The sequence below is a fragment of the Halichoeres trimaculatus genome, unplaced genomic scaffold (assembly GCF_033239565.1).
Source record: "Halichoeres trimaculatus isolate MK-OKI-2021-1 unplaced genomic scaffold, fHalTri1.1 fHalTri1_scaffold_11, whole genome shotgun sequence".
Lineage (NCBI taxonomy): Eukaryota > Metazoa > Chordata > Actinopteri > Labriformes > Labridae > Halichoeres > Halichoeres trimaculatus.
The window spans coordinates 30,140,230-30,167,089 of record NW_027437189.1 but is presented as its reverse complement, the minus strand read 5'-3'; the positions used below and the strand labels follow the sequence as shown (position 1 = coordinate 30,167,089).

The following is a 26,860-nucleotide window of genomic DNA, read 5'->3' as shown; positions in this document are numbered from 1 at the left end:
TGACATCAAATCATCATAGATTAACAGAGGGGTCACTTTGTCTTTTTTTTTCTCTCTCACACATCAATCCTGTGTCTTGTTGCAGATAAAAATACACTGATGCTCAAATCTGCAAAGTTAGCAGCAACAAATCTGCTTTACTTTGTTTCATTCCAAGTAAAAATGAATCAATCTTAAAACTGATACAACTTTTGGAATAGAAGCTGAAAGTGTGAAAGTGTATATGTGAGTTATGGACTTTTTCGACAACAATGTGCATCTATTTACAAGTTTGAATTTTCCTTTTCCTCATTTTTGCGTGACACAGATTAAAATGAAAATGTCCAATTCCATCCTAAATATGTCAATATTTTTTTTTCTCATACTGCAAACCTGAAGTACTGTTCAGCTTTTGACACCTGACATAACTAGCATTTTAAACTATCATCATAGGCTCTGACTACTCCTATTTAGCATGTTTGTCAATGTTTTGATACATTAAGTTCCTTTTTTTTTCATTTGAAGAAACTGTAGACTATAACCTGATCCTTAAAGGAGGGTATCATGCTTTTTAAATTTTAAACATGGATATACACTCACAATGCAGGACCTTTGTCCTAAAGAGATGGTGCAGACTTGTAAACCTTTTGCTTTATATTTTACTTCATGTGTATTAAAATTTAGGAATACTCACAGATTATGTATATTTTTTATTTTAACCATTAACGAAAATAGGGTCCATTGGACACGGACCTCCCGGTAATTAAAGTCATTAAGTACATCTTTTCCGCTCTCATAAATGTTGTTCCCCAGGGGCAGTGACTTGTACCTGTACTCAAGTTTTTAGCAAGCCAATCGTTTCCATTCTGGTTTTGTCACAACGATGTTCTAACAGGGCTAGCAAATGACGTGATGTGAGACAGCCTGCATCAGCTGTTATATTATTTTGCACACGTGGTTTAGCATCAAACTTGTTATTCCATTGCATGCAAATTTAACGCTTATGTCTTGCACTGGACATTCACTTCATCGTTTTTGTCGAAGTACTTCCAGACATCACTTTTCTTGACTGAAATGTGTCTCAAGTGTAGCAAACGATTCTGCATTTTTTGTGCATTTGCTTTTGGTGTAATAACATGTTCCTAGAGAGTTGCCGCACCTGCTGCAAAACAGTTGTTTTTGCTGAAAACTGGCTGAAGCTGTGGCCGTAGAAGACGTAAGTTTCCATGCTGTTAATAATTTCCTACCTAGTATATCCAGTTAGGCGAAGACAAAACGCTGGGTCACACATGTCAAGCTGTGTGTGTTCAAGTTATGTCACCAGTAACAGCACTTGCACAGGTCCGCAAACAACAAAATGTTGCTCGAATAATGGGGTTAAAGGCGAGTATTCCAGTACTTGATTACTCGTACCCATCCCTAATTAGAATCCTTTGAAATTGCACAAAGTCTTCATGTGATCTCCCCAAGAGCTCATGAGATTTTCACAAGACTTGCTAAAAAGATGAGGTCATCACATATTGGTTTACTGGTACTGGTTCATGTCACATTGGAGGGGCTCTTCCCGTGGTTCTGCCTGCAACAGACCCCCGGGGAGCTGGCCAATCAGAGGGAAGGGGGTTTATGGAGTGGGGGGCCTTAAAGAGACAGCAGCTAAAAAGATGCATCTCAGACAGAGGCTGAAAGAGGGGTTTTCTACAACAGAGGCATCAGAATAAAGACTAAAAAATGCACAAAAATGCCTCTACTCCGAAGACAACTGCTTTTTGTTGAGCATTAATGCTAGACTAATAGAAATCATATAAAAGCTGAATTTCAAGCTTCTTTGGTGTCTGGTGTCAAGAGTCCTGTGTTATGCTCACAATGGAAAAATCAGATACCTTATCAAGTCTTGTTTGCTTGAAATTTACTTAAAACTAGAAAAACATATTAATACAAGTAACTTTCCTCTTTTTCCATTGGCAGATTATTTTTTACTTGTTACAAGCAATTCAGACCTCATTTTTGACTTTAATTAACTTAAAACAAGAGATTTTCTAGACTGACCAGTTGGATGTGGCTCATATCAAGTATAATTAAACAATTCTTACTTAAAAAAAGACAAAACACTTCATAAGATTTCAGGTTTTTTGTAGTGCAGTGCCATAATCTTGCTTTTTAACTGGGTATTCGGTTCAATCAAGAATCTCCCTGAAGGGTTTTCATTACTGGCATTTGGAAATACCTAAAAAGACCATAAAACTAACAGTCTAATGGTCTATGTGTTTTTTTTCTCGGACCATGTGCTGTAAAAATCATAAATAAACTGCACATATTAAAGGTGTTTCCCCAGGATCCCTCCGAAAGAAACCACTTCCACACACACCTTATTGTGCACTCAGCAGCACGATTCCTGTTTGTCCTGGATATGTTGGGAAGAGCTCGTAATCCCTGATCACGACGATCAACGAGGACCTTAAGTTTCTTGTGGAGTTTCTTAAATGTCAGTATTTGCCAAGTTTTGTCTTGAAAGGAAGAAAGTAAAGGGTGTAGTTAATGTGCCTCGCAGAGCAGTAAAATGTTCAAAAAGGACTGTGTGGAAATCTTGGCTTGACGTTAGATTTCTGGAGCTTTTAGTTATCTGCCTCAGTGCTATAAACGGTGTCTCAAAGTGCTTACAAGACTCAATCTTTCTCTGCAAAAACCCAACTGTTTATACAGGCAGCAGATCTCTTTGTCTTGGCTCTACCAAGGCAATTCAGCAGTCCCTGAAGTGAGCGTAATTCTGGTCTGTCCTGGATGTGTTGGGGAGCTTCCATTTATCCCACATCACGCCTGCAAATTGTGATCCATCTACAGCAGCAGGAGGCAAACAACAGCATCCTGGAAACAGTAATCCAATCGACCTGGAATCATCCCTCAAAATAGCCCGATGTAAGCCCCGAGTCTCAGGAGAGTGAATTCACAACTCCATCACACCCCACCACACCACACTGCCTCGTAGCCCATACCATGAGCTGAAATGGATGAATGGCTGATATTTGCATTTCATCAGCATAACGCTGTGATCCTGCTGCTGCTGCTGCTGCTCTCCGTACAGATGCTCTGGTGTATCCTCAGAATATCAATGATAGGAGGGATGCTCCTGCCTCGTATCGCTTTGTGTGCGTGAATAATCAGCAGAATGTGCTCCTACTGTCTCCGTGCTGTTTGTTTGCAGGGAAGGAAAATCTGTGCAACACTCCTAATTAACTGCAACAAGACATGGCCTCTTCTCTTTAGACTATTGATTTTAGAGAGGGAACAGACAATGGCAGAATGCTGCACAAACACCTTTCACCTTATTTCTAGCCAAGCGTGGAGTCACGTGGGGCTCCTTATGATGTTTCTATAGGAGCGTGAGAAAGGGATATTCAATAAACTGCCTTAGGAGTCTGTAATGATCTTTGGTGTTGCACTAACAGCCCTGACGTGGGGATTTCCTGGTTTGATGCAAACATATACAGCAAAACCTCCTCTTTATCATTCATTTAGTCCAGTTTTACAATCAGCCATCGAGTTTAAGAGAAAAGAAAGAGGTCTGATTATTAGAAGGAGATAAATAAAGGTGTTGGATGTGGTGGAGACAGATCAAGAATGTCTTCACAGTAAATGTGCACAAACAGTGTAAAGTCGATAATCGTGAAAATGCAACCTGGTGGTTCATTAGGTTTGTTTGTGTCATGCTTCCTCCTTATTTCTGTGTGTGTGGCTGGAAATAGAAAGGGAAAAATCCCACGCTCAGGGATTCAGAGAGAGCCTACCGCACAGCAGCTGCATCCAGGCGCAGGTCTTGTAAACGGTGGAGGTGTTGCAGAAGAAGAAGAGCGCCATGCAGGCGATGCAGCTGAGGATCAGCACCATGGACAGCAGCACGAACACCGAGGCCGCCTTGAAGGCTCCGGACGGGATGGAGCTGAAGTCGGAGAAGCTGCCCACGCAGGTGAGCTCCCGGCTGGACGACGGCCCGGAACCCACGCAGTAGTGGAAGAGGCCGAAGTAGCCGGCCTGCGGCGTGTTGACGCTGTCGCCGATCCAGTAGGGCTGGATGAACACCACCACGTTGACGATGGCGAAGCAGATGGTGAAGATGGCCCAAAGCACCCCGATGGCCCGGGAGTTGCGCATGTAATTGTCATGGTAGATCTTGGAGGCTTCTTGGGAAGGCAACATGTTTGGTGTTTTTTTTTTTTGTTTTTTTTAATTATTATTATTTGTTTGTTTCTTCCTTGTCGTTTAAATGTACACTTCTCTGATCTCTTTTTTCCACCCACGTTCTTTTCTCTTTCCAGGCTGTTACAAGAACAAATCTATAAAATAATCTCACTACACACAGGTCTGTTTCTGTATCAAAGCTTCCTCTTCTCCAGCTTTGGATGTTTCTCATTAAAGGCTAATAAATGGGCCTACATAACCACACGGTAAAAAGAATGTCACCTGGAAATATGTATGTGGTATCACAAGACTACACATTGTAAAAATGAATGAGAGAAAATGCTACATTGAAGCAATACAAAAAAATCATAGCCTACCTACACCACTAATGAATAATTTACCAAGACCAGTGATTCAACATTGCTGTCTAAGGCGCGTTTCCTTGGGGCTACACCATGAATGATGTAAAAAAAAATCCATCAAAATAAGGTTTCATTTATGTCACAGTGCTCGGGTGGAGGTGGGTTAAAGCTGATTTTCATCCTCATCCATCAGTCCACAGTCCGTCTTCAGGATGTCCTTTATTAGCATCCGTGAGATGAGATGCGTCTTGTTGCCTGTAGCGCCAGCGGTGGACCCCGTTTTTACCTTCCGAGGCATCCGTGGGGTGCTCCCCTACTCCCCACTACTCGCCTTCAGAGTCCACACAGCATGTGGGATCAGAATGAAAGAGTAAAAAAAAGGAAAACCGCGGATGATGTCTGAGCGCGAGCCCTCTGTCAGATTTCAACAGTCCTCTCTCGTGAAGCCGACATCCTCCGCCGCCTCGCCTCCATTATCATCACGGTTTTTGTCGTAGCCTTTATCCAGAGTGTCTCCTCACCCTCTCTCTCTCCCCGTCCTCCTCCTCCCGTTTCTCTGCGCGCGCGCCCCGGAAGATGCTGATGTTGTACTGATGACAGGGATGGAGCGCGTTCACGTGCGCGGACGCAGCACGACAGCAGGCGCGAATTTGCATCCGAGCGCGTGCCCGCCTGTGTTCACCTTGAATTGGAAATTAAAGCAACGCGTGCCCGTCACGTTTTGTTGAAAAAATGAGTCTTTCAGGAAAATCGGACCATCACATGTCAATCCATAGATTCCTATTTCCTGGAAAACTTTGGCCCCAGGATCCAGGTGTGATTTATTTGTGTCTTTTTTTTTCCCCCATGATCAGAGTTGGAGTAAGAGGATGGAGTCAAGTCTGGACCCCAAATGCTACAATTCTAGAGATACAACTTGACATTTCCAAAGGAAAATCACACGTCCGTCAATGGTGGCCAAAAACTCAAAAACACGATTTGACAGTTGATGAATTAATCTTAACCAGCATAATTTTTAAATAAACATACCTTCAATTCCACTTTCTTTCTTTCTTTCTTTCTTTCTTTCTTTCTTTCTTTCTTTCTTTCTTTCTTTAAATCCAATCTACATATGGCCACTCAAACTAGATTGCATGGTTGCTTTTAAAAAGGTACTGTTTCTCTATGTAGATAACATGAATAAATGTGAGGGGAGAGCTGATGACTGTGACTGAAAACCACATTTCATTTAAAAAAACACACACATTTAACCCATGTGTTAAGTATCTGTTTCACATTATGTGTGAGTCCCAAATAAGCCTGTTTGTCGTTTGCACATGTGAACATTGGATCATTGTTTAGATCCATATCAGTACACTACAAACAAAAGTTGTGATCACTTTGAGCTTTTGCTCTCAGGGTATCATTTTAGGGCTGCTTGGAGAAGGACTAAAATAATTCAGGTCTCATTTATCCCCAGTGTAATCTATTTATTTAATGGCAAGTAGTTTTTGAGTTTTTAAGTCACTGCAGACCAGTGATTGAACTGTCCAACTTCACGGCAGTGTTCAACACATTCAGTCAGGAAAACAAGTGGAGCTCCATGGGGTATAAAGTTTAATACTATTTCCTTACAGGTTCCTGGTTCCTTACCTGGTCAGGTAGGTACCTTTTCGTATGGAATTGAAATAATCTCCTCATGCATTTTTAGGTTTCCTTGAGGTACCCCTGCTTCTCTCAACCATTATCAATGGGATCCTGGGGTTCACAGCGACAGTACAACATGACTGGTCACAACATGCCAAGCTGAGGACATTTTTTACAGATCCAAACTATTTTAAAAGGGTTTGAATTTAGGTTCCTAGTTTTCTCACACTGGTGTTTAGAAAACCCTCATTCCAACATCTGTCCAAAAGTCTTCCTTATGGCTGCTGTCTCTTTAAGGCTCCCCCTTTATAAACCATCTTCCCTCTGATTGGCCAGCCCTCTGGAGGCCTGTCTGGGGGCGGGGCTATGGGCAGACCTTGGTGTTTGAGGCCGGCCCCTCCACTCTGATGACCTCATCATTTCAACATTTCTTGTGAAGATCTGGTGCTATTTTAAGACTTTTTTTTCAGCAGTTTTGAGACAGATTGAGAGATTTCTGCAGCATGAGAATGAAGAGATTTGAAAATCTGCGAAATATGGCATTTCAAAGTGTAGTCATCTTGTAATTCTCCATCTCAGTAGTTTGCAATTATGGTGCACCGATAGGATCAAAAAAGGCATTCAGTCAAAAAATAATACAATAACATCTTAATTTTTAACCTAACCACATCCAGGTTTACATGTTAACACAGACTTAATTTTTCTTCTGCATACTCCATCATCTGACCTCCAACCCTAGTCTGAAATGTTCACGGCTTCTTGTGTCATTACATCGACTGAACACTAACACAAACGGTTGTAAGCTGTCTCTTTTGACAACCAACTCTGTCATAAATTTCTACTACAGAACTCTCCCTCTCACTTTGCTGATCAAGCAGAACACAGTGATCCTTGGATGATGAACAAGAATATCTGCACATAAAAACCATCAAAGGGCTCCACAGCTGAGTGTATCACACTTCTCACGTATGCATGTGTTCTCCATTCAGTAAGCCCAGATGTAAGGTTCACTATTGAAGCTGTCATTCTCTGTCCATTAAAGGCTCTTTTACTCACTCTGGGGAGAAATGCATCTGCCCCCAAGCTAGCATATTCAAGGAAAAGTAGGCCAAGACAGTGATGTGTGAGGAGTGTATGTTTTTGAGGGGGAACATACAAAGTGTGTGTGTTGTGTAAGATGATTTGTCTTAGAGCCAAAATCTGGTGTTTGAGCAGGTTGTGTTTGACAAAAAATACAAGAAACGGAGCAACCTCTCCACATGCTTTACACTTACGGTAAATGTATGATTAATAATGCAGCAGCTTCTTTTTTCTGTCATATCTTCTAGCTGCTGTGTACATTCACACAGACACACACACACACACACACAGCACATCTGGCTGCTGTCTAAACAAGCATGTATTACTGCCGTCTACTTCCACAGCACTCAGACTCTCTTTCTTCATCCTGAGGCCTCCTGTCATCTGTTAGCCGCAGCAGGAGAGTTGACAGGCTGTGTGTGTGTGTGTATGTGTGTTTTCATGTCTTCACACTCATGAGCATGTGGGGATTTCTGTGTGTTTGTGTGCACTAAAATTGTCAGGGGTGGACGCCGAAGGTATAGTGCTGCTGCAGAAGTGAGGACATGTCAGAGGGAGAAAGTAGAGCCGTACACACAGCCAGGGGAGCCCTCGTGACAAATGAGAGGTGTTTCCAAAGAGAGGAGAGAAGAGAAGAGTTTGTGTGTCAGTGTGTGAATGTGTGTGTGTAAAAACCATTGATTGTTTATGAAGATGGATGCTGGGGCTCCACCGCCTCCTGCTGTACAAAAATGAAGTCAAAATAGTCCTGTGATAGGTCCTGACATCTAATGCTGGTGAGGATTCTGAAGCTGTATTGTAGGAATTTGAAGTTCGCAACAGAGTATACATTCTGACCTTTATAGCAACTGAAACATTTGCCTCACAGATAAATCTGAAAAGACCAATTAGGTTGTTAAAACCAACATCAGAGTAGATCTGAGAGGATCTTCTGCTGACTTGAAGCAGCCACTCATGACTGCAGAGGACTCATTGAGGGTTAACAAATGGTACTGTAGCCAGTCAGCTGGAGCAGCTCTAAATGATTTGGCTTCCCTTTTAAGGACCTGTTGTCATGTCTATCTTTTTATAGGCCGGTGGGAAAAAAAAAAAAAAAAAAAAAAGTTGCCACCTGCTTTGTGTACAGCACAATGTTTGCTTCATGTCATTTGAAATACAGCCTTCTGGTGTTTGTCAATACACATGATTTTGTGTCCTTTGATACTAACATTAGGAAAGAAAGAAGGAAAACAAGTTATAAATTTATGCCTGAATTGACAGAAAGAAATCTAAATCATGCATTAAATAAATGTTGGATGTATGTTAATTTACAAGAACAGAACAAATTAATAAAAAAAAATGCATAAACCAAATATAAATAAATTATGAAAAATATTTTATATTTAACATTCAGAAAGTATAAAAACATAAACTGTTAGCCTCATATATGTGTAACGTCATTGCATAAGCTTTCCAACACCACAGTACTTGAGGACACTGAGACATGACAGAGTCTTTTTTTTTTTTATTGTTGTTAATATAGATAAAGATATATATACATAACTTTTAAATGCACTTTGTTTGTTTTTCTTTCATAGTATCTAATTATTTTTTATTCAGTTAATGTATTTTATCTTTGTGAGTATTCTGCTCTTGCACTTTGATTTTTTTTTATACTAAGAGGTCAGCTTGTTGATCTGAGAGGGTTGATGATAGGGTAAAGCTTTTCTGGGTTTATGAACGTACAGGTTCTTACCTGTTTTGAATAATAATAAAAAAAGTGTTTTATATATATATATATATATATATATATATATATATATATATATATATATATATATATATATATATATATATATATATATATATATATATATATACATATATTTAAAATTGCATAGTGAGCATCAGCTCTGGTTTCTTGATGCTGAAATATACTATAAAATGCTGCAAATTCCTGTCTGTATTAATGCCATTTTATGCATAAACCCATTTATTATTAATTTATAATAATTCATGTCATCTCTGCAACAGTTTGTCCCTGCACTACACTGATGTTGCTTTGAGCCTGTCTAAGGCTGCCATCTGCTGGACACATAGTGAACACCATATTTACAGAAGTTTATTTCCCCACCACTAATCCCTCTAACAGGGTGTTTTTTTGTGTAGTTTGCACCTAGAAAAAAAATATTTAAGAGACAGTGTTTGTTCATAAATCATGGCATGCAAAAGAAAGACAAATTTCAAAAAGACCCAACAAGATCCCCAATTATTTCCCACCAATATGATGGAAAAAACTCTTTTGAACAGAGAAAACACAGCACTACTCTACAAACAAGATCACTTCTGCTGCTCCTCCCCTGCTCTTTATGTAGCAGGTCTCCATGAGCAAGTACCTTCAGATGAACAGGAGCAGGAGGGATAAAGAAAACAGGTCAACAACGCAAAGACACGCAACAGCGCGTTAAAAAGCAAATTGCTTTCTGGAGTGTATGGGATCTTGATAACTTCCCCTTTGCTTGTAGTTGCATATCCGTTCACCCCAGTGTCAAACATGTTTGTTTCAATCTACACATAGCTGCTACATAAAGCTACTTTTTTTTACTTTATGTGTGCTTTAGGGATTGTTGAGATTAAAGTTGAAATAGTCATAGATTAAAGAATTTATATATAGTCATTTGACTCTGTGGGGAGATGCCCAGGATGTGATGACAAAAAATTTCAGTGCCTGAGCTGATTTGCAGTGCTGAGTTGCAGTACTGTATCTTGAACACTGGGAGGAAGCATTTCATCACATCTGATGCAGTCAGAGCACTGATTTGTTTTTTAAGGACTTATTTCCTTTAAACAGATAAATACTTTGTCAATGCACAGCTGTTTTTCCTCGTTAAAATAGTGCTATTGTCATTTTAAAGACTCAGACTTTTAAAAAAGAAAAATCTGACATCTGGACACTTTGATCATGATTTCCAGCCACTGTTAGATGTTTGTTATGCGGTGGATTTTATTTCTGCTTCTTTTTCTCAAAGAAACCAAGCAATAACAGCACCAGAAATAGACACGACCCTCTGACCTTTGACCCTGAAACAGCCCAGAGTGGGCAATCAAGTGTATATTGCCTTCTTTGTGCCTGGATCTCCAATATTCCTCTCTCCACGCTCCGTTTCACATGGTTTATTTACCCCAGTGTGTGGTGCTCTCTGTTATTCTCCTCGCCTCCTCTGCTCAGAGACGTCCAGCTGATCACAGGCTGCATGGTGGTTCTGGTTTGTACTGAGTTTCTGGACACAAATCTGGAAACTCAAAACAGCTGTCCCATCATGAAAGGCTTCTCAAACTGTGACTGGAGATGGACAGCGGTATTGGAATTGGAAACATCTTGTGGGACTGGGAACCCTGAACCAGAGCAGAGACCGGCTCAGTCAGCTAGAAATCCTTTCCTTTACAGTCGTTTCTTACTACACCATTTCCTCCTCTCCTTTCAGGCTCTCTCTCATACATCGTATGTAACTGCTTGCCTTGCTACAATCAGCATGTGCTTGTTTGTATATTTGCATCTCATTTAGCTTAGACTGACTCATCACTTCCCAATCAGAGAGACTTGTGAGCGTTGCAGAAACGAGACACGCGGCTCTTTACAGGAGTCTCATCATCAGCTCTTTACAGTCTGCCACGAACGACCGACGAAGGTCTGAAAAAGCTTCTTTTTTTATTGAGGAGAGATGTTTCTGTTCATGCATCAAAAGTAGCTGAATAAAAGACCTTATGATACATGAGCAATAATCTACAGAGAAGTCTTAAAGCCAGGGGAAGGAAGGAATTGGCCTTTTACAAGAGCAGCGTCAAAGTGATGCGAATGAAGCTCAACATATGTCTACGCGGAGATGTCACAAGTTAAAAGGAGGAGTCAACTTTGACACACTTATTCAAGAAATAAGGCAAGGCAAGTTTATTCTTAGAGCACAATTCATACACAAGGCAATTCAAAGTGATTTACAGCTAAAATAAAATAAAATCACAATAGGCAAAATAAAATCATAGCATAAAATCATACCTTAAAACATTAAAATGGTTAATTAAATTAAAAGAGGAGAGTGCAGATAAAATACTTTCAGTTGTTGTATGATAAGCTAAACAGAGCTGTTTTCAGCCAGGCTTTGAACATTGTCAGAGTTGAGGCCTGTCTCACATCTTCTGGCAGACTGTTCCAGATTTTAGGGGCATAAAACTGGAATGAAGCCTCACCGTGTTTAGCCCTGACTCTGGGCACCAGCAGGAGACCTCTCCCTGAGGTTTACAGAGACCGAGTTGGTTCATATGGTTCTCGCTTGTCAGAGATGTACTTTGGCGCTAAATCATGACGAGACTTGTAAACAAGCAGAGCTGTTTTAAAGTCTATTCTCTGAGCCACAGGAAGCCAGTGCAGAGACCTGAGCTCTGGACTAATATGGTCGTATTTCCTGGTTCTGGTCAGGATCTGAGCAGCAGCGTTCTGGATGTACTGCAGCTGTCTTACAGCTCGTTTTGAGAGTCCAGTGAGCAGGCCGTTACAGTAATCTAACCTGCTGGAGACAAACGCATGGATCAGTCTCTTTAAGTCAGGTTTAGACACTATTCCTTTAATCTTGGTGATGTTTTTAAGATGGTAAAAAGCAACTGATGTTATTGATTTGATGTGGCTGTTAAAGTTCAGGTCTGAGTCCAGTATCACCCCTAGATTTCTAACCTGGTTACTCACATTTAGAGAGAGAGTCTGAAGGTGACTGATAACCCTTTCTCTGTGTTTCTGTGGGCCACAGACAATGGTTTCCGTTTTGTCTGAGTTCAGCTGGAGGAAATTATTCTGCATCTACACACTGATCTGTTCAACGCAGCGACAGAGTGAATCTACAGGCCCATGTTCGCCTGCCGTCATGGACACGTAGATCTGAGTGTCATCAGCATAGCTGTGGTAGGACACATTAGAGCTGCGTATTAGCTGACCCAATGGGAGCATGTACAAATTAAACAATAGGGGTCCAAGGATTGAACTCTGGGGAACCCCACATGTCAGGGCCATTTGGTCTGAGACACAGTTACCAATTTCAACAAAGAAAGTCCTGCCCTCAGGACAGGACTTGAACCAGTTTAAAGCAGTACCAGAGATTCCCACCCAGTTTTCTGTAATAACTCAACTTGTGATCAATATCTCAACAAATTGCAAATATAATCACATACATTCTCCTGATTCTATTTGCCCTGAAACTTATGTTTGGTTTCATTGCTGGTGTTTATCCTCTGTACATCTGTAAACATGTGTCTCTCATTCTCTGCTCCTCATCATCATTAACTGTAAGTTAAAGTCTCCCGGTTCACTATTTGCTTAACTATAAATAGCTCATGCTGAAATAATAAAACCACCTACAAAATAAAAATCTGCTTTTTCATTTATTCCTTTCATTCATTTACTTCACATTCATCAAACAGGAAAGGGTTAAAACATCTCTATGACAGCAGCAGAACGGTGGATGATATTAATGCTCTGATTTCAGACACACTGTAGGTGTAAAACAAGGTGATAAACTGCCACAGAAGTGATTCCCAGTGAGAGGTACATGTTCATTGGATGTGATTTATCATGGTGAACATATTACAGAGGAGCAGACGGTTAAACCCACTGCTCCCCCTCATCCTCCAGGTTGTCCCATCTTTCAAACTGATGCACCATGACAAATGATTCATGTATCACATTTGGTGAAACCTGTGCTGTTTTTAAAAATATATATATATATATTTAACCTCCTTCTTTTTAAATGAAGCTGAAGTGCTAAAACCCGCAGTTCCTTAAGTGTCCACTCGAGGCTGGCTTCAAAAGCCCAGCAAACCCCTTCTACACTTGTATTAAAATTTCATCCCAATAGCAACCTGTTTACAGTCTGGTACAAAAAGGTTTCAACTCATTCAGTTTGGTTGAATTTTTCAACGTCACCTCTCCTCTGAAAGTCTCTGTTAGTTCTTAACAGACAAATGGATAAAGGATATAAGCCAGAGTCACTGTTCTGGTTCCTGAGAGTCCTAAAGGTCCTCTGTGGCCGTCATAAGCACAGAAGCTGACTTTGTTTAAAAAAAAACATGTCATGTGATCTCCAATGTTGGTGTATCTTTAATTTTTTTGGATAAAGAATGAAAACTGTGTTATATGGGGATAAAAAGCTTGGTCTATGCTTGAGGTGTGCGTGTGGTCTGCGTGGTTTCGTACAGACATATGATGTCACAGAAGTGTCGCCCCCTCAGGCGGTCCTTTTCGAGCTGAAAATTACCGTGTCGCGCACCTCCAAAAACTTGGGTGTGGAGACGCCTGGAAAAACAGGAGCTTCCGGAGTCCGAAGTACAAAAAGTACTGGCATTTACACGATTTATCGCTCAGAGATCACCATGATAACTGTGTGATCAACAATAATTGGCGTGAAATCGCTGCCAGCCACACTTGGTAGAGAAGAGGAAATAGCAAAAGAAATGCCAACAGTGCAAACAACTTCTTCTACTTGAGTTTAGTACTTTGGTAGACGTGCAGTTGGGATACACTGACCCCAGCAGGTGGGGAAGGGACATTGCGTGCAGTGTTAAAAAGTGTAGCATAACCCAGCCCTTAAGCAGTGTCTTAGGCTATGCCTCCGTCCAGAGAAGGTTGTCAAAGCTTAAATGTCTTTTTCCTTAAAACTAGCTGTCTTGTCTGTCCAAAATCTGAACCTTGCTGTCTTCAGATGAGTATCCCTTGTCCTTCAGATGTTCAGCTGGGTTCTGGTCTGAGGAGCTGAGCAGGTTAAAAGCACATTTTCACCTTGGCCTTCAAAACCCAACTCCAGGACCAAAGATGACACTGAATTTGTGTTTTTTTTCAGAGGACTTTTCACCAAATGAAGCTTAGTGAAAGTTCAGTCAGTAGGACTGGGTGCGCTCACACTCTTCTGTTCCTTCACTCACTCTTTCCTGCTTCTCTCTGTCAGTTGACCAAGGGGTGTGTCAACTTTTCTCTCTATCCAATCACAGTGACCCTGCTTCAATCATAAGCCAATCATTTCATAGCTGTCAAAGTTTAAATGCCGTCTCTTCTGCTATCAGCCGTCTTTCAGGCTCTCGTCACGACCCTCCTCCTCCCTGGGCACCTCCGGTCTCCATCGCTCAGTTCTGCTCCTCAGCCCTGCAGTCTTTACCGAATCTTCCGGATCCAGCCTTCTCAAGACTCTCACCACCACCACTCGTGTCTAGACTCCATCGGGGGATATTCATAATTCATAACACCATTGCACGTCCCCTACATGAATTATTTTGCTCAACACTTGATGGGGTCTAACCACCAAACTTTCTTTGTATTTATTCATTAAATCTGTTCATAACTCTTTCGGGTGTATAAGTCTGGAAAAAGAACTCAGCCAAGTGTAGGGTTTAAGTTGTAATGTAAGTGTTTACAGAACTATCATAACTGGTGCAACCTTGAAAGTATGAGACTACCTTAAAACCAGATTAAATGTGAGCTAACAGCAAACTTCAGCACTGCTTTCTCTGGGTCAGCTCTGACCTTTGGAACAGACAAAATGAATAGATTACAGAAGTCAGATTGTAGATTATAAATTCCTGCACTGCTCTGACAAAAGTTAGAGGGTACAAAGGCTGCAGACCTGAACTAGGAGTCTTGCCAACTAACTTGTACTCTTGGCTTAACTTTCCTTTAAGTTGTTGATTACACAAAACTGTAAGTCAGACTCCTGCGTCTCTCTTTTTATATTTATCTCCCAAAGTGGAATGTTTTAGAGTTCACCTGGAGTCGTTTCTTCACTGGTTTCCTTTTGAAGCCAACTCACGGAGCAGAGCGAGGACAAAAAACAAAGTTGTTTGTCTCATTGAACGAAATTCACAGCTCTTTCCGGGCTAATAGAAAGCTCCCAAACTTTGTTTATACAACCCTGTATCAGTATTTATGACCACCTCGCTCTGACCTCAGTGCTGATGTAAAATGTAATAAAAGAATGGAGGAGAAGAGGAGAGAAAACAGGCGAAAACACCTGAAGAAAGTCAACAAATGAGGTGTTTTTTCTTTTTTTTCAGTTTACATAACCACTGCAGGCTCCGCTATTTGTCAGGCTCCTGCTTGGCTCTGCACTGAAATGGAAACTAAACAGGATTTCTCCTCCTTGAGTAATTAGCTGGCACTCCACACACACACACACTCACACAGAAACACACACATGACAAGCCTCTGTCCACTTTGACACCCATTCACTTTATTTATAGATCGCCCAGAAACCAGAGCAGAAGTGCTTGTTGTCATCACTTTTCTTTGGTTTCATCATTTTTTCCTCTTCATCTGCAGTCCATCCTCCGTTTTTCCTCCCTCCATTTGTTCCTCAGTCCATGAAAAATTCCAATTTCTGCCTGATCAGCTGCAAAATTGAGTGAATCTGCTGGCAAACACAACTCAGACTGAGACACACACACACGCACTCACACACACACATAGTTGGGGGTAACGATTATTTGTCATAACTGGCGCGTGGAAAAGCAGACACTCACTGTTTATTACCTCTGAAGCAGTCCACAAATGAGTCTATTTCTGGCCCAAAATGATTGAACTTGGATGTTTTAGGTGCATTTCCTGTCTCAGTTTCCTTGTTCTCACACCACATGTTAGCATCCACTTCTAACCCTTCTCCTTTTGTTGTTTCTGCATGTTGACACACTCTTTGTCTGCTTCTCAAGGCACCTTCTGGCTCCTGAAACAGAAAGAGAAATCAGAGCTGTTTCGTGCAGAGGCTTGGATATGTAACTCAGGTGATGAGACCGCAGTGGGAGGCTTTGAGGAGTGTGTCACGGTGCTTCCAGGAGGGCTGATTAATGGAAAATTACAGAGTATCCCTTCCATATTTAGCAGCACAGACATCTCATTAGAAGATGACAGCTTGTTTCCTCTGTTCAGCTAATTGAGCATGGGTTTGCAAACCGACTGTTTGATTACCTGCTCCAGTGAATATATGCAAGAATCTGATGTAACAAACCTCTGTGTTATTACAAGGTGAGCGGTCGCTGCTTGAGTGGAGAGAGGAGGAGGAAGAGGAGGAGGGTTAAATATAGACAGGAGGGTGTTTCCTGTTCAGGGTTCCCACAGGTGAGAGTTTTCTTCTGTTTCCACAGATGCAAAATGTCAGCTTGTTCTTTCCAATCTATAACTTTCTCTGCAGACGCAGGATCCCCCGCTTCATTACTGTGGCCAGATTAAACTGTCAGGGACCCGGGGCGTAAAAAATAGCTGTTTAACTTCAAGTCATCCTCGTCTTCCACACGCCGCTTTATATTTACTGCCGATGTACTCAGACACCATAAAGTGTTCATGAAATACAGAGCACACAGCCGAGGTGCAGGGACAGGCCACTTTATCTGAGAGGGTTTATAGCTGGCCATCTGATTTCAGCCCTTAAGCAGATTTTACAGCAGGAGCATCTTCAGCTGAAGGATCACTAAGACATGACAAACACAAAGTAATGGGTTGACTCTAACAGGAGCTGTTAGCATTACAGTAAATCTTTGCCTCATGTGTTTTTGAAAATGCATAAATTGAATGTTTTGAAAGTAGTAAAGCATGTTTCACAAGCCATCAGTGAAGGGAAACATCCAGATGCCTAAAAGTAACATATTACTCTGTGGCTGACTTTGTTTACTGAGAAAACACAAGTGGACAGTCACGCAACATAATTATGCAGCTAAACTCATCTTAGGGTAAGATCTTGCAGACAACTCTACCGACGAACGTAACCTACCTGCATGGCAGTCTAAAAACGCTGTCTCTTTAAGGTTTCAGCTCCACAAACCCCCTTCCCTCTGATTGGTCAGCCCTCTAGAGGCATGTCAGAATTAGAAATCAGAAATACTTCACTAACCCTAAGAGGAAATTTGTTAACAAGATTCTGGTCAAGAGGTGGAGTCATGTGCAAACCTTGGTGTTTGAGGCCCGTTCCTTCAACTACATGAACCAGTGAGGAGGTCCCTATGCAATGACCTCATCATCTCATGAAGATCTCGTACTTTTTTGCACCTCTTTGTTACGTGTCATTTGTCAACTCGCACCAGCTACGCTTTAAGTCAGGTAAGCTGAGTGACTGACAGACAGTTGGAGTCACAGACCAAGGAGTCCCCAAGCTTCAAACTTCATTGATGAGCCTGTCTTCTTTCATGCTGGGCTTTAAACCCTCTAACCTGTTGACTCCTGGTTTGGCTCCTCTTATCATGTCAGTTTCTTTTTGTAGCCAAACTAAATACTCATAGTTATAACTCTGGTTTGGAAGTCACTGAGTGTTTTTTAGGTAGTTTCTGTGCACAACTTTAGCTCAGACATCCAGCAAAAATAGGACGGCTGTGCAACGGAGTGGATCCAGTGTGAGTTGACAGATTGACTTGAATGGAAACCAATCTCATCTGTTGCCATGACGAACTGGAGAGAGACTGGAGATACATCTGGTGTATTTCAGCCTTAAGAGCATTTTGATCAGTTTACAGACATATTCAGAGAGGTTATAAAATCTGCACACATTTAGTCTGAACATCTGGCAAGGTTACTTTAATTATCAATGTTTACAGCATGGCCAGGGAGAATATTCACTAACTCTTGTAAAAGTAATATTGAGCTGTTGACTTATTAACCTTGTAGGTAGTTAAAGCTGTGTTTTTTTTTTTGTTGTTTTTTTTTCCTTTTCTTAATTCTTTACTCAGTAACTGATGCAATGTACAGACTTCAGTGCTACAAAACTTCCTTCAGAAACATACTTTGGGTAAATTATAAGTCCTGGTTTTAAAACACATCTTAAAAGCTAATCATTCAGGAAAACCCCAGTAAATCTTATTTACTATTTTTAATCAATCAATCAATCAATCAATCAATCAATCAATCAATCAATCAATCAATCAATCAATCAAACTTTATTTGTATAGCACTTTTCATACAGGACTTTGTAATACAAATTGCTCTACATGGAAAAAAAAATAAAATAAAATGGAATAACAAAAAGTGGAATAAACAGCAGAAAATTGCACGATTGAATTGAATGAAAACATAAGACCCATGCAATCCCCCTCCCCCCAAACCACATTCAATATACACACTCACTTATTCAAACACACAAAGACTTAAAAAGGACATCTGACAAAAAAAACAGAGTTAGAGGACTGAGGAAACGCCATCTTGAATTAAAATGAGGAAACACAGGAGCTAAAACTAAAATAGTAATTCATTAATTAAAAAATAAATTAATGAATTAATAAATAAAAAAATAAAATAAAAAATACTCGAAAATACTAGAGAGTAAGTCAAGTAAATGTGTAAATACATAGATGAAATTTTATGAAAATTTAAAATAAAGATTTGATAAATAATGTGGTAAAATGAGAAAGTGTAACATCAGGTGCACAATAAAATCAGCTAAAAAAAGATAATAAAAAGAAAAGTATCAAGCAAAGAATAAAATTCCAATGAAAATCCCTTCCATCAGCTCTATCCAGCTTTCAACAGTGTCATTTTAGACTCTGATAATCACATTTAACATTACTGAGGTTAATCCTCTGTATTGCTGATGATGCATACCTGTATATCTGCATTTTCTAAACTCTAGATGTGCTTCTTGGTGCACAAAATTTGAAATTACACTAACAATTTCAGTCACCTGGGTTACCTAGCTTAAGATGTTTGCCGGAGCATGGCATGTTGTAACATTTTTGCAGAATGAGGAGAAATATTGGCCAGGAAAGAAGAGACAAACATGGCAGAGGAAGAGAGGGTCGATAAAGCTGTGAATTTACTGCGTAATGACTACTTTCGTCATCCCACACGTGGAAACGCAGGCTAATGGATAAACAATGACAGCATCGGTAACAGGTGACTTGAGGTGAGTAAAATAATGACTCTTACACAGAGGAGGGGGTGGATGAGTGGTGGGGGGCACCGTGTTATTTCCGGTGCCTCCGGTTGGCTGCGCTCTTCTCCTCCTCCTCCTCCTCCTCAGCACCGGACACACTCCTGGAGCGCACCGAGACGAACGCGTGAAGAATGAATGAACTTTAAATCTGCCTCCCAACTTTCACCGTCTCTCTCTGCCTCTCTGTCCCTCTCTCTGCCTCCGTCCTCTCAGCTCGGCTCCCCCTCCTCTGCTCCTCTCTGCCCCACACGCTGAAGGAGATCTTGACAATGGATTTACTGCGATCTGGATCCCGTGGTCAATGATCAGATCTTCGCTCTTATTGTGGATGCTCGTTTGCAGCGGCAGTCGAGATGATGGCATCAATAGGGGAATTCGACCCTCTCAACACCAGAGTCCCTGCAACTAAAATAGAAGTTACGGTGTCCTGCAGGTAAGAGCAAAGTCACCTACGTGTGCCTGTGGAAATATTCTCTTTTAAACCAGGTTAAAAGTCTGCATGCGTGGGTTTAGACATTTTTCAGCAGATAGTACCAAAGTGGTGCAAGTTCATTAGATAGAAATCTGTGGAGTTATTCTGTAACCATGTAAAACATACAAATATCTGTCTATCTGAACCAGTCTCACTGTCTGCCTCTCATGAATCAAAGAAATAAAAAAATCCTATTACTCATATTTAATGACTGATAATTTAAAACTGCTTAAGAGGCATCGAGATAATGGAGTTTTATGATGATTAAAGCAGTTTTATATCAGAAAATTGTATATAAAATATATAATAATAAAATAAAATGTATTGATTTTACAGCCCTAAAATAAACATGGTGTGTATAGAGCTGCATTCACTGAGTGGTGGCAGGTTGCCTCATAGCTGAATGCCTTGCTGTCTGTCTAACCGACTGCCTGGCTGCCTGGCTGACTGACTAACTGACGGAGCAGTGAAACTCAGTCAGGGTCTTGCAGACTGTCAGCCTGCCTAGAGGTGTGCTGACTGCCTTCGCGGTCCGCTCCTGAATAATAAATGTCTGGTGCCACTGCGTAGTCCCTCCTGAGATGAGCCAGACTGGAAGTGTCCAGACACCTGAGTTAGACAGCCCAACACCTGGGGAGGGATGGAGGGATGGAGTGAGGGAGGAGAAAGGTGGGGAGGTCTTTTTGTTTTTGTTTGCTTTCAAATAACAGTTTTGAGACATCTTGTGTTACTTTGAACTGTTATCTTGATAACGCACAGGACTGAAAGAGTCATCATAATTGTGCAGTTTAAATAATCTAATTATTTGGCAGGGATTAAAGTGAAGGCCTCTGATGGATTAGCCAATGCACTAAAATGAGGCAGCTCTCCAAACTGCAGCCCTGCAGATGAATTTAATTCACACTGAAAAGTTAAGATGCTGGCCAGCTAAACTTGCTGTGCAGACCTGGAAAAAGAAAGAAAATTCACTAATATGGGAACGAAAAATAATTATAAATAGAATGCAGACAATAGAAAACAGTGGACACCCTTGAGTCAACATATTGATATGGCTGTGGCAGCTCTGCACAAACCAACCTGCTTTCAGCACCTCCAGCCCCTCCCACAGCAGCTGGGTCCAACCAAAAACAGAAATGTCCAACCGCAAAACAAAAAAATGAGAATGGGGGTTATTCTGAAGGACAAAAAAAAAAAGCATTTCTTAGTTGTATAATTAGACTAGACTCACCTCCACACTTGTTGCACATGCTACCTAACACCTGGATAACCTCTAATATGAGCTCTCTGGTTTCAGCAGTCAACTGCAACAGCTGTTTATTAGCAAGTGTTCAACGCAGAGCATAAAATGTTTCTGTTTCTGCTGAAAAAGATTTGAAACGTCAAAACCAGAAATTACCGCAATATCCACGGACATAGTTGGAAAAATTCCTTGGGCTCAAATCTTTTCACTTCATGTCTTTTGGTAGCTTCAAGTGTTCTAACAGAGATACAGATGATACTGACACATTTTGTCTTAAGCCTAGGAAACAACTTAAAGCTTTACCAGAGGATGTGAAGCTCGACAGCTTTTTCTAAGTTAAAAGCCCAGAAAACAAAACTGGGTCCAACTTCTCCCTTTCTCTCGTGTCTTAAAAGCACTCAGTGGGATCTTAAAATCAATCCTGAAATTCACAGGAAGTCAGTAAAAGTGTGCTTAAATAGGATGTATGACAGTTTAAATACTTTCGGCTGTAGGCATTTGATAGATTTGGTGATATGATGTTTTAAGCAGCAGTGAAGGTTGTTTCAGAAAATCTACAAATGTTGAATCCATGATCAAAGTAAGAAACAAACTTCAAAACAGATGTTCAGTAAGTATTTATGTTCATGCATAAAAAGAGAACACCTCAACTTACCTGATTTGTGATTTGAATTGAATGTTTATACCTGCTGCCTTCCTCTGGCTGCTCTCTGTCACCAGATTTGCTGCCCAGTTTGGCTGCAATGCCCAGAAGCAACTAAAACCTAAGCCTCTTCCACTGTTTGACTGTAGTTCTGATTTTTTTTTTTTTTTTTTTTTTTTTAAATATTTTCTCAAACATTTTCTTGTTGGTGCAATGCGTGAATGCAAGTGAAGTTATATCTTGCTGAAACATCCTCAGACATTTTCACCCAGAGTCCAAATCCTGCAGACCCTTCCTGCACACATTTACCCAGACAAGGACGTAAAACAGTGTGCAGACAATTTCAGGACTGGATGGTCAGGGAGTTTTGTAACTTGTTGCTTTGGAAACAAAATGTTCTCTTTTAGTCTTTTGGATCTTGTGTTGTCTTTTCTTTTTCTGTCTCGGCACAGAGAATTTTCAACGTTTTCCAAATTCTGAACACATCCTTGTGCCCAAGTGATGCCATTTCATAAGAAACTCTTTCATTGATTTGAAAACTGTGGCTTCATGCATGCACAAAAAAAGCTCTGTTGCAAAAGTTGAATCCAGATTGTATCCTGAATGCTGATGTCTTGTCAGTGTGTTGTTGCTTAAGTGTATCTTCTATCTTCAGCTATCATCAGCTGTTCATATCACCAGGTCATATCTACCTGTGATCAGCTCATTAACTTGTCTCTCTTGGCTGAACTACCTCTGATTTGAAACCAGATTTTAACCCTGGAAACTATTCAAACCTTCACTTCTGTTGTTTCCACAGGAGTCTACTGGATGTGGATACGTTCTCCAAGTCCGATCCTGGTACGTTGAATATTACCATACTTTTTTTTTTTTGCCAGTTTTGATGTTACACTACAACCCCAGTTCCCAAAGTTGGGACTAGGGATGTAAGTTATTGATTAATTCATTAATTGATAATTGTTTCATCGTATCGATGATCAATTAGATGTCAACACTTTCACAAATGGAACAATGCAATAACAAGGCTTCTTTAAGACTACTTGAAGCATGAAAATAAATAAGTGCACTGTCTGTTAGAAGCAAAACAAATTTGCAAACTTAGGAGAGCGAGTGTTTCATCTTTACTTGTCTGTGTAAATGCACACGTGTTTGTGTGTGTCTGTAAACACAAAGGGGCGGAACTTTGCCATGCACGAAACAGAACAAGGAGAAATGTGAACGCCACAATGTACGGCCTTGGCGGGAGAGTATTGTACAGCTGGGGGCAAGAGAGCGAGTGTTGCATCTTCACTGAAAGGTGCTGGCAGATGTTTCTTGTGATGGTTTTACTATACAGAATTACCCTGTCTGTGTGTGTAAATGCCCATATGTATGTGTGTCTGTCAACGCGTTGAAGGCACGAAACAGCGCGGGGAGAAATGTGAACGTGACTATGTACAAATGACATCATGTCATGTAAATTAGATGGATATGGCTATTTAGTTTGTCAAACTAAAAAAAAACATTATATAGACCTGATTCATGAGAAAAGGTAACTCTGAATCACTTCTGCTGTGATCTGCGGCTATATGGAAAGTAAAATTAACTTGACTTTTTTGGGGGTGGGGGGGGTGGCGCTCAGTTGGGAGGACGGGCTGCCCCCCTATACATTGGTAGAGGAAACACGGGTCAGGAGTGAGCCTTGTGCGCAGCCTGTTCACAGTTAGGCCAGCTGCTGAGAACACTCGCTCAGCAGGGACCTGCCTTCATTTACCTTCAAACCATGCTGCAGGACTTCAGTCAGGGAGTGGTGGTGGATCTCTAAGAAAGTTGTTCACTTCTTTTCGTTTGTCTTGTTGTTGTTGTCAGAGGTCTTCTTCTCTTGTGTTCCCACCTGTGCGTCAAGGACGTCTGGTGCAAAGCGCCCTCATGTGGGCTGGCGGGGAATTACGGGTTAAAAACGCAATTAATTGCATTTAATTTATTTTAGTCAAGTAATTTCTAATCGACAATTAATCAATAATCAATTAATTGTTTGCATCCCTATGGGTCGCTGTTTATATTTTTAGAGCAAGTAAATGCCAAACCATATTCTGCATGAACTACAACAGACTGGCTCTGTGGTAAAAGAGTGCTGGTACTAATTAGCCAACCCACGGTCCTGACCTGTTACCCATTGAAAAGATTTGATCATGGAAAAGAAAAAACAGCAAAAAAAACCTAGGACTGATAAATCCTATTAGGATTGATGGGACAATATTTCACTTTCAAAACTCTCAAACTAAAAGTGTTTATTCATATATTATTATTATTATTATTATTATTATTATTATTATTATTATTATTATTATTATTATTTTTATTCTTTATTTTTTTGAATTAACTGCTAGCATTAAATTAAAAAGTGGCATGTTTTTTGTAAAACATCAAAAAAAAAAACACTTTAAGAACTTAAAGAATTTTTTTTTTGTCCAAACCTCTTTGATGCTGGTTTGTAGGTTCTTGTCAATCCTTCTTTTTTGCAACATTTAAACAGATGAATAAATGTCGCATGTCCCTGCGTGATGTTTGAGCCCCAGTCTTCTTTCTGATAGAACAGAACAGTCTGAATGAAATGTGCTCTCCTCAGTCTCCCGCGCTGTTAAGTAACTCTGAAGGTCAGAGCTCTCATTGGGTGGTAATAAAATAGAGGAATGAGGAGGTAAACTAAAAAACAAGGACGGACTGTGGAGGGAAAAGTCAGTGTTAGAGAAAGGTCAGGTTGAGAGGTTGGAGGAGCCTCAGCATGTCGAGCAGAAAAGTGACAGAGGAAGAGGAAAGTAAGAGCTGAAAGATGAAGCCTGTGTTGGTACTGCAGATCGTGTCAGAGAGCTGGAAAACAACCTGTGGTCTACATGAGGATGGTTGTGTTGTTTTTAGTTTAAAGAAGAGTTTAACTTATATGTAAAAATGAAGAGCTGCAGTCATGTTTCAGGCAGGCACTGCTTCACCACAACCAGCTGGATTATGCTACAAGTCTGATGTAAGATTCTTAAATGTAAAACAAAACCAGTGGCACATATAAGTCTGGAAACTGTCTGAAAATGTTCTCTGCCTTCAAAACTGCATGATCTCTGTTGCAGCTGCCGTCAAACAGCAGAGATGAAATAGAAAGAAAGGGAAGAAAACAAACAGCCAAGTATTCAATTTACCTCCAAAGAATCAAGGTGTTATTTTCTGATTGTCTTACAGATTTTATACTCTGGAGAACTTGTAAGAGGATGTTACCTCTGCTTTATGCTCTTTGTTTACTGTGTCCTTTTTTCTTCTTTGTCGGATTTGATAGCGGGGTAAACTGCTACAGCGTCACGCCATTGTTTAACAGCTGCAGCTTTAGGCATCAGAAGTACATGCCACCTACCATGAGAGGGCACAGTTTGCTGTGGAAACGCAAACAGGATCAGGCTTAACTGTACCAAACCGTCCCAAACCGTACTGAACTGACCTGGACTGCTTGGTGGAAACGCGGCTTTTGTTTTTCCTGTCCAACTTTACTTGCACCTGTGGCTAACCTTAAGTTTTGTGGGTGGATTCAATTAACTGTCAACATGTAGGCTTAATATACATGCTCAATATGTGGTAAGACAAGTCACAAACATAATTTTTTCTTTTTAATATTTGCAATATTTTTAAATAGAAAAATTGTTTGAATTTTTTTTTTTTTGCATGTTTTTACATTTTTTTATCATCTTTTTATTTTTTTCAAATTTTGGAAATTTTACAGAGCCCCTAAGGTGCCACAGAGAAGAGAAAAATATAAATCGTGCGCACGAGATACTAAAACGTGCGCACGAGATACTTAAAATGTGCACACGCTTTAATTAAACAGGCAAGCGACAACAGACAGCCGGGCTCATCAGTAGATGGCGGTAATGCCCCATAATATATTGTTGTATATTGTTGTCAGCTGCCGTTACAAACAAAGAAGAAGAAGACAGCCGTGCTCGGCTGAAGAGCAGCAAGAATGTCATTATATGACAGTCCGAGGTGGAAGTACAAGTTAACGATCTCACTTCTTCTCTTCATTATGTGTGTTTGTAAACATCCGATGTCACTACGTAAAGCCGTAGTGGACAATGACAAGGACAAGTCAAAACGTGGTAAATAACATTATTTTGTGCGCACGAGATACTGAAACGTGAGCACGAATAAGTATTAAGTGCGCACATTATAATATATCGTGCGCACGTTTTAGTATCTACACAATTTATATAAGGGGCTCCGTAAAATTTCTTTTTTTTTCTAAAAAAAAAAAAAAAATCAAATTTATTAAAAAATATAAAAAAACTAGGCATGTACAATTTTATTGTATATTCTTAAAAAAATATCAAAACTCGTATAGATGATTATTCACTTGATATGAGCTACTGTATGTGTAGAATATGAAACACTACATTGTCTTTATTGTGAGGATAAAGTCAATTTTGTGACTCCAGAATGACTTGAATCCAGTTGAGCTGAGGCATAACGGCTCCTTTGGAAGTGAAGGTTGCAGATCCCTGCTCATGAGGCTAGCTGCAGAAAAAAATGGAAACCACATACACATCCAGCCAAAAGAAACCTGACTTTTATGGCATGAAAAAGCATATTAACAGCCCTTTTCAAAAAATGGCTTGGGTCTACAACGCTAATTTTGCTATCAGCACACACTGTACGGGGGTGATTTTTTTTTCTAACTTCAAGGTTCAAAAGATATTTGGATTGTCTCATTGTCCAATCAGAGACACAGCTCAGGTCACATGACTGAAGCTCAAAACCTGCATCATATCAACTGTGGCTGCACCAGCGGATTTGCTTCCTTTCACTGTTCAAGCTACAGACACGTGATGATGTGGAGACTGTCCATATTTTGTACAGTTTATTATCAACACATTGTTACATTTGGGAGGAGGTGCACATCATGCTACACATGTAGACTTCAGCATTGGATGGAGACCCAGTGGAGGCTGCAGCGTTGATTCGTTAAACCAGGCTTAACTCTCCTCATTCACTGGTTTGCAAACAATAATGTTTTCAAACCAACATTCTGTGAAGTCACTTTGGCATCTTGTATAAGATGCCAGAGTTACTTATTTTAAACCATTGCAGAAAAACTGCAGAGGTGAGTGAGACAGAGATGTCACCTAGTCCCCGTTGGCTGTTTCTAGTTGATTCAACCTGCAGACTGTAGACAGAGAGCTTCACAGCTCTGCACAAAGACTGACGGCTAAGAAATGACTACATGTGAGAGAAAAGGAAGCATAGACAGACAGGACACTCTCTGCAGGTACAAACACCACAAACCTCCTCTGGGTTCTGACTGGTAATTCAAATGATGCATTTTGTTCTGATGGTAGCTATTTATTTTGT

At 40.4% G+C, this 26,860-nt stretch overlaps 2 protein-coding genes across 2 annotated transcripts in view; one reads left to right on the top strand and one right to left on the bottom strand.

The window, feature by feature from the left end:
- Positions 1–5,064, bottom strand: part of LOC141799722 (LHFPL tetraspan subfamily member 4 protein-like) — a 33,722-nt gene extending 28,658 nt beyond the window's left edge. Inside the window, exon 1 of the mRNA XM_074682047.1 lies at positions 3,762–5,064. Coding sequence (XP_074538148.1) covers positions 3,762–4,170 — 409 coding nt within the window. The 5' untranslated portion in view covers positions 4,171–5,064. The remainder of the gene's footprint in view (positions 1–3,761) is intronic.
- Positions 5,065–19,214: 14,150 nt separating this feature from the next.
- cpne9 (copine family member IX) overlaps positions 19,215–26,860 on the top strand; it is a 141,623-nt gene continuing 133,977 nt past the window's right edge. Inside the window, exons 1-2 of the mRNA XM_074681400.1 lie at positions 19,215–19,571; positions 22,293–22,333. Of these exons, the coding sequence (XP_074537501.1) occupies positions 19,492–19,571; positions 22,293–22,333 (121 nt within the window). The 5' untranslated portion in view covers positions 19,215–19,491. The remainder of the gene's footprint in view (positions 19,572–22,292; positions 22,334–26,860) is intronic.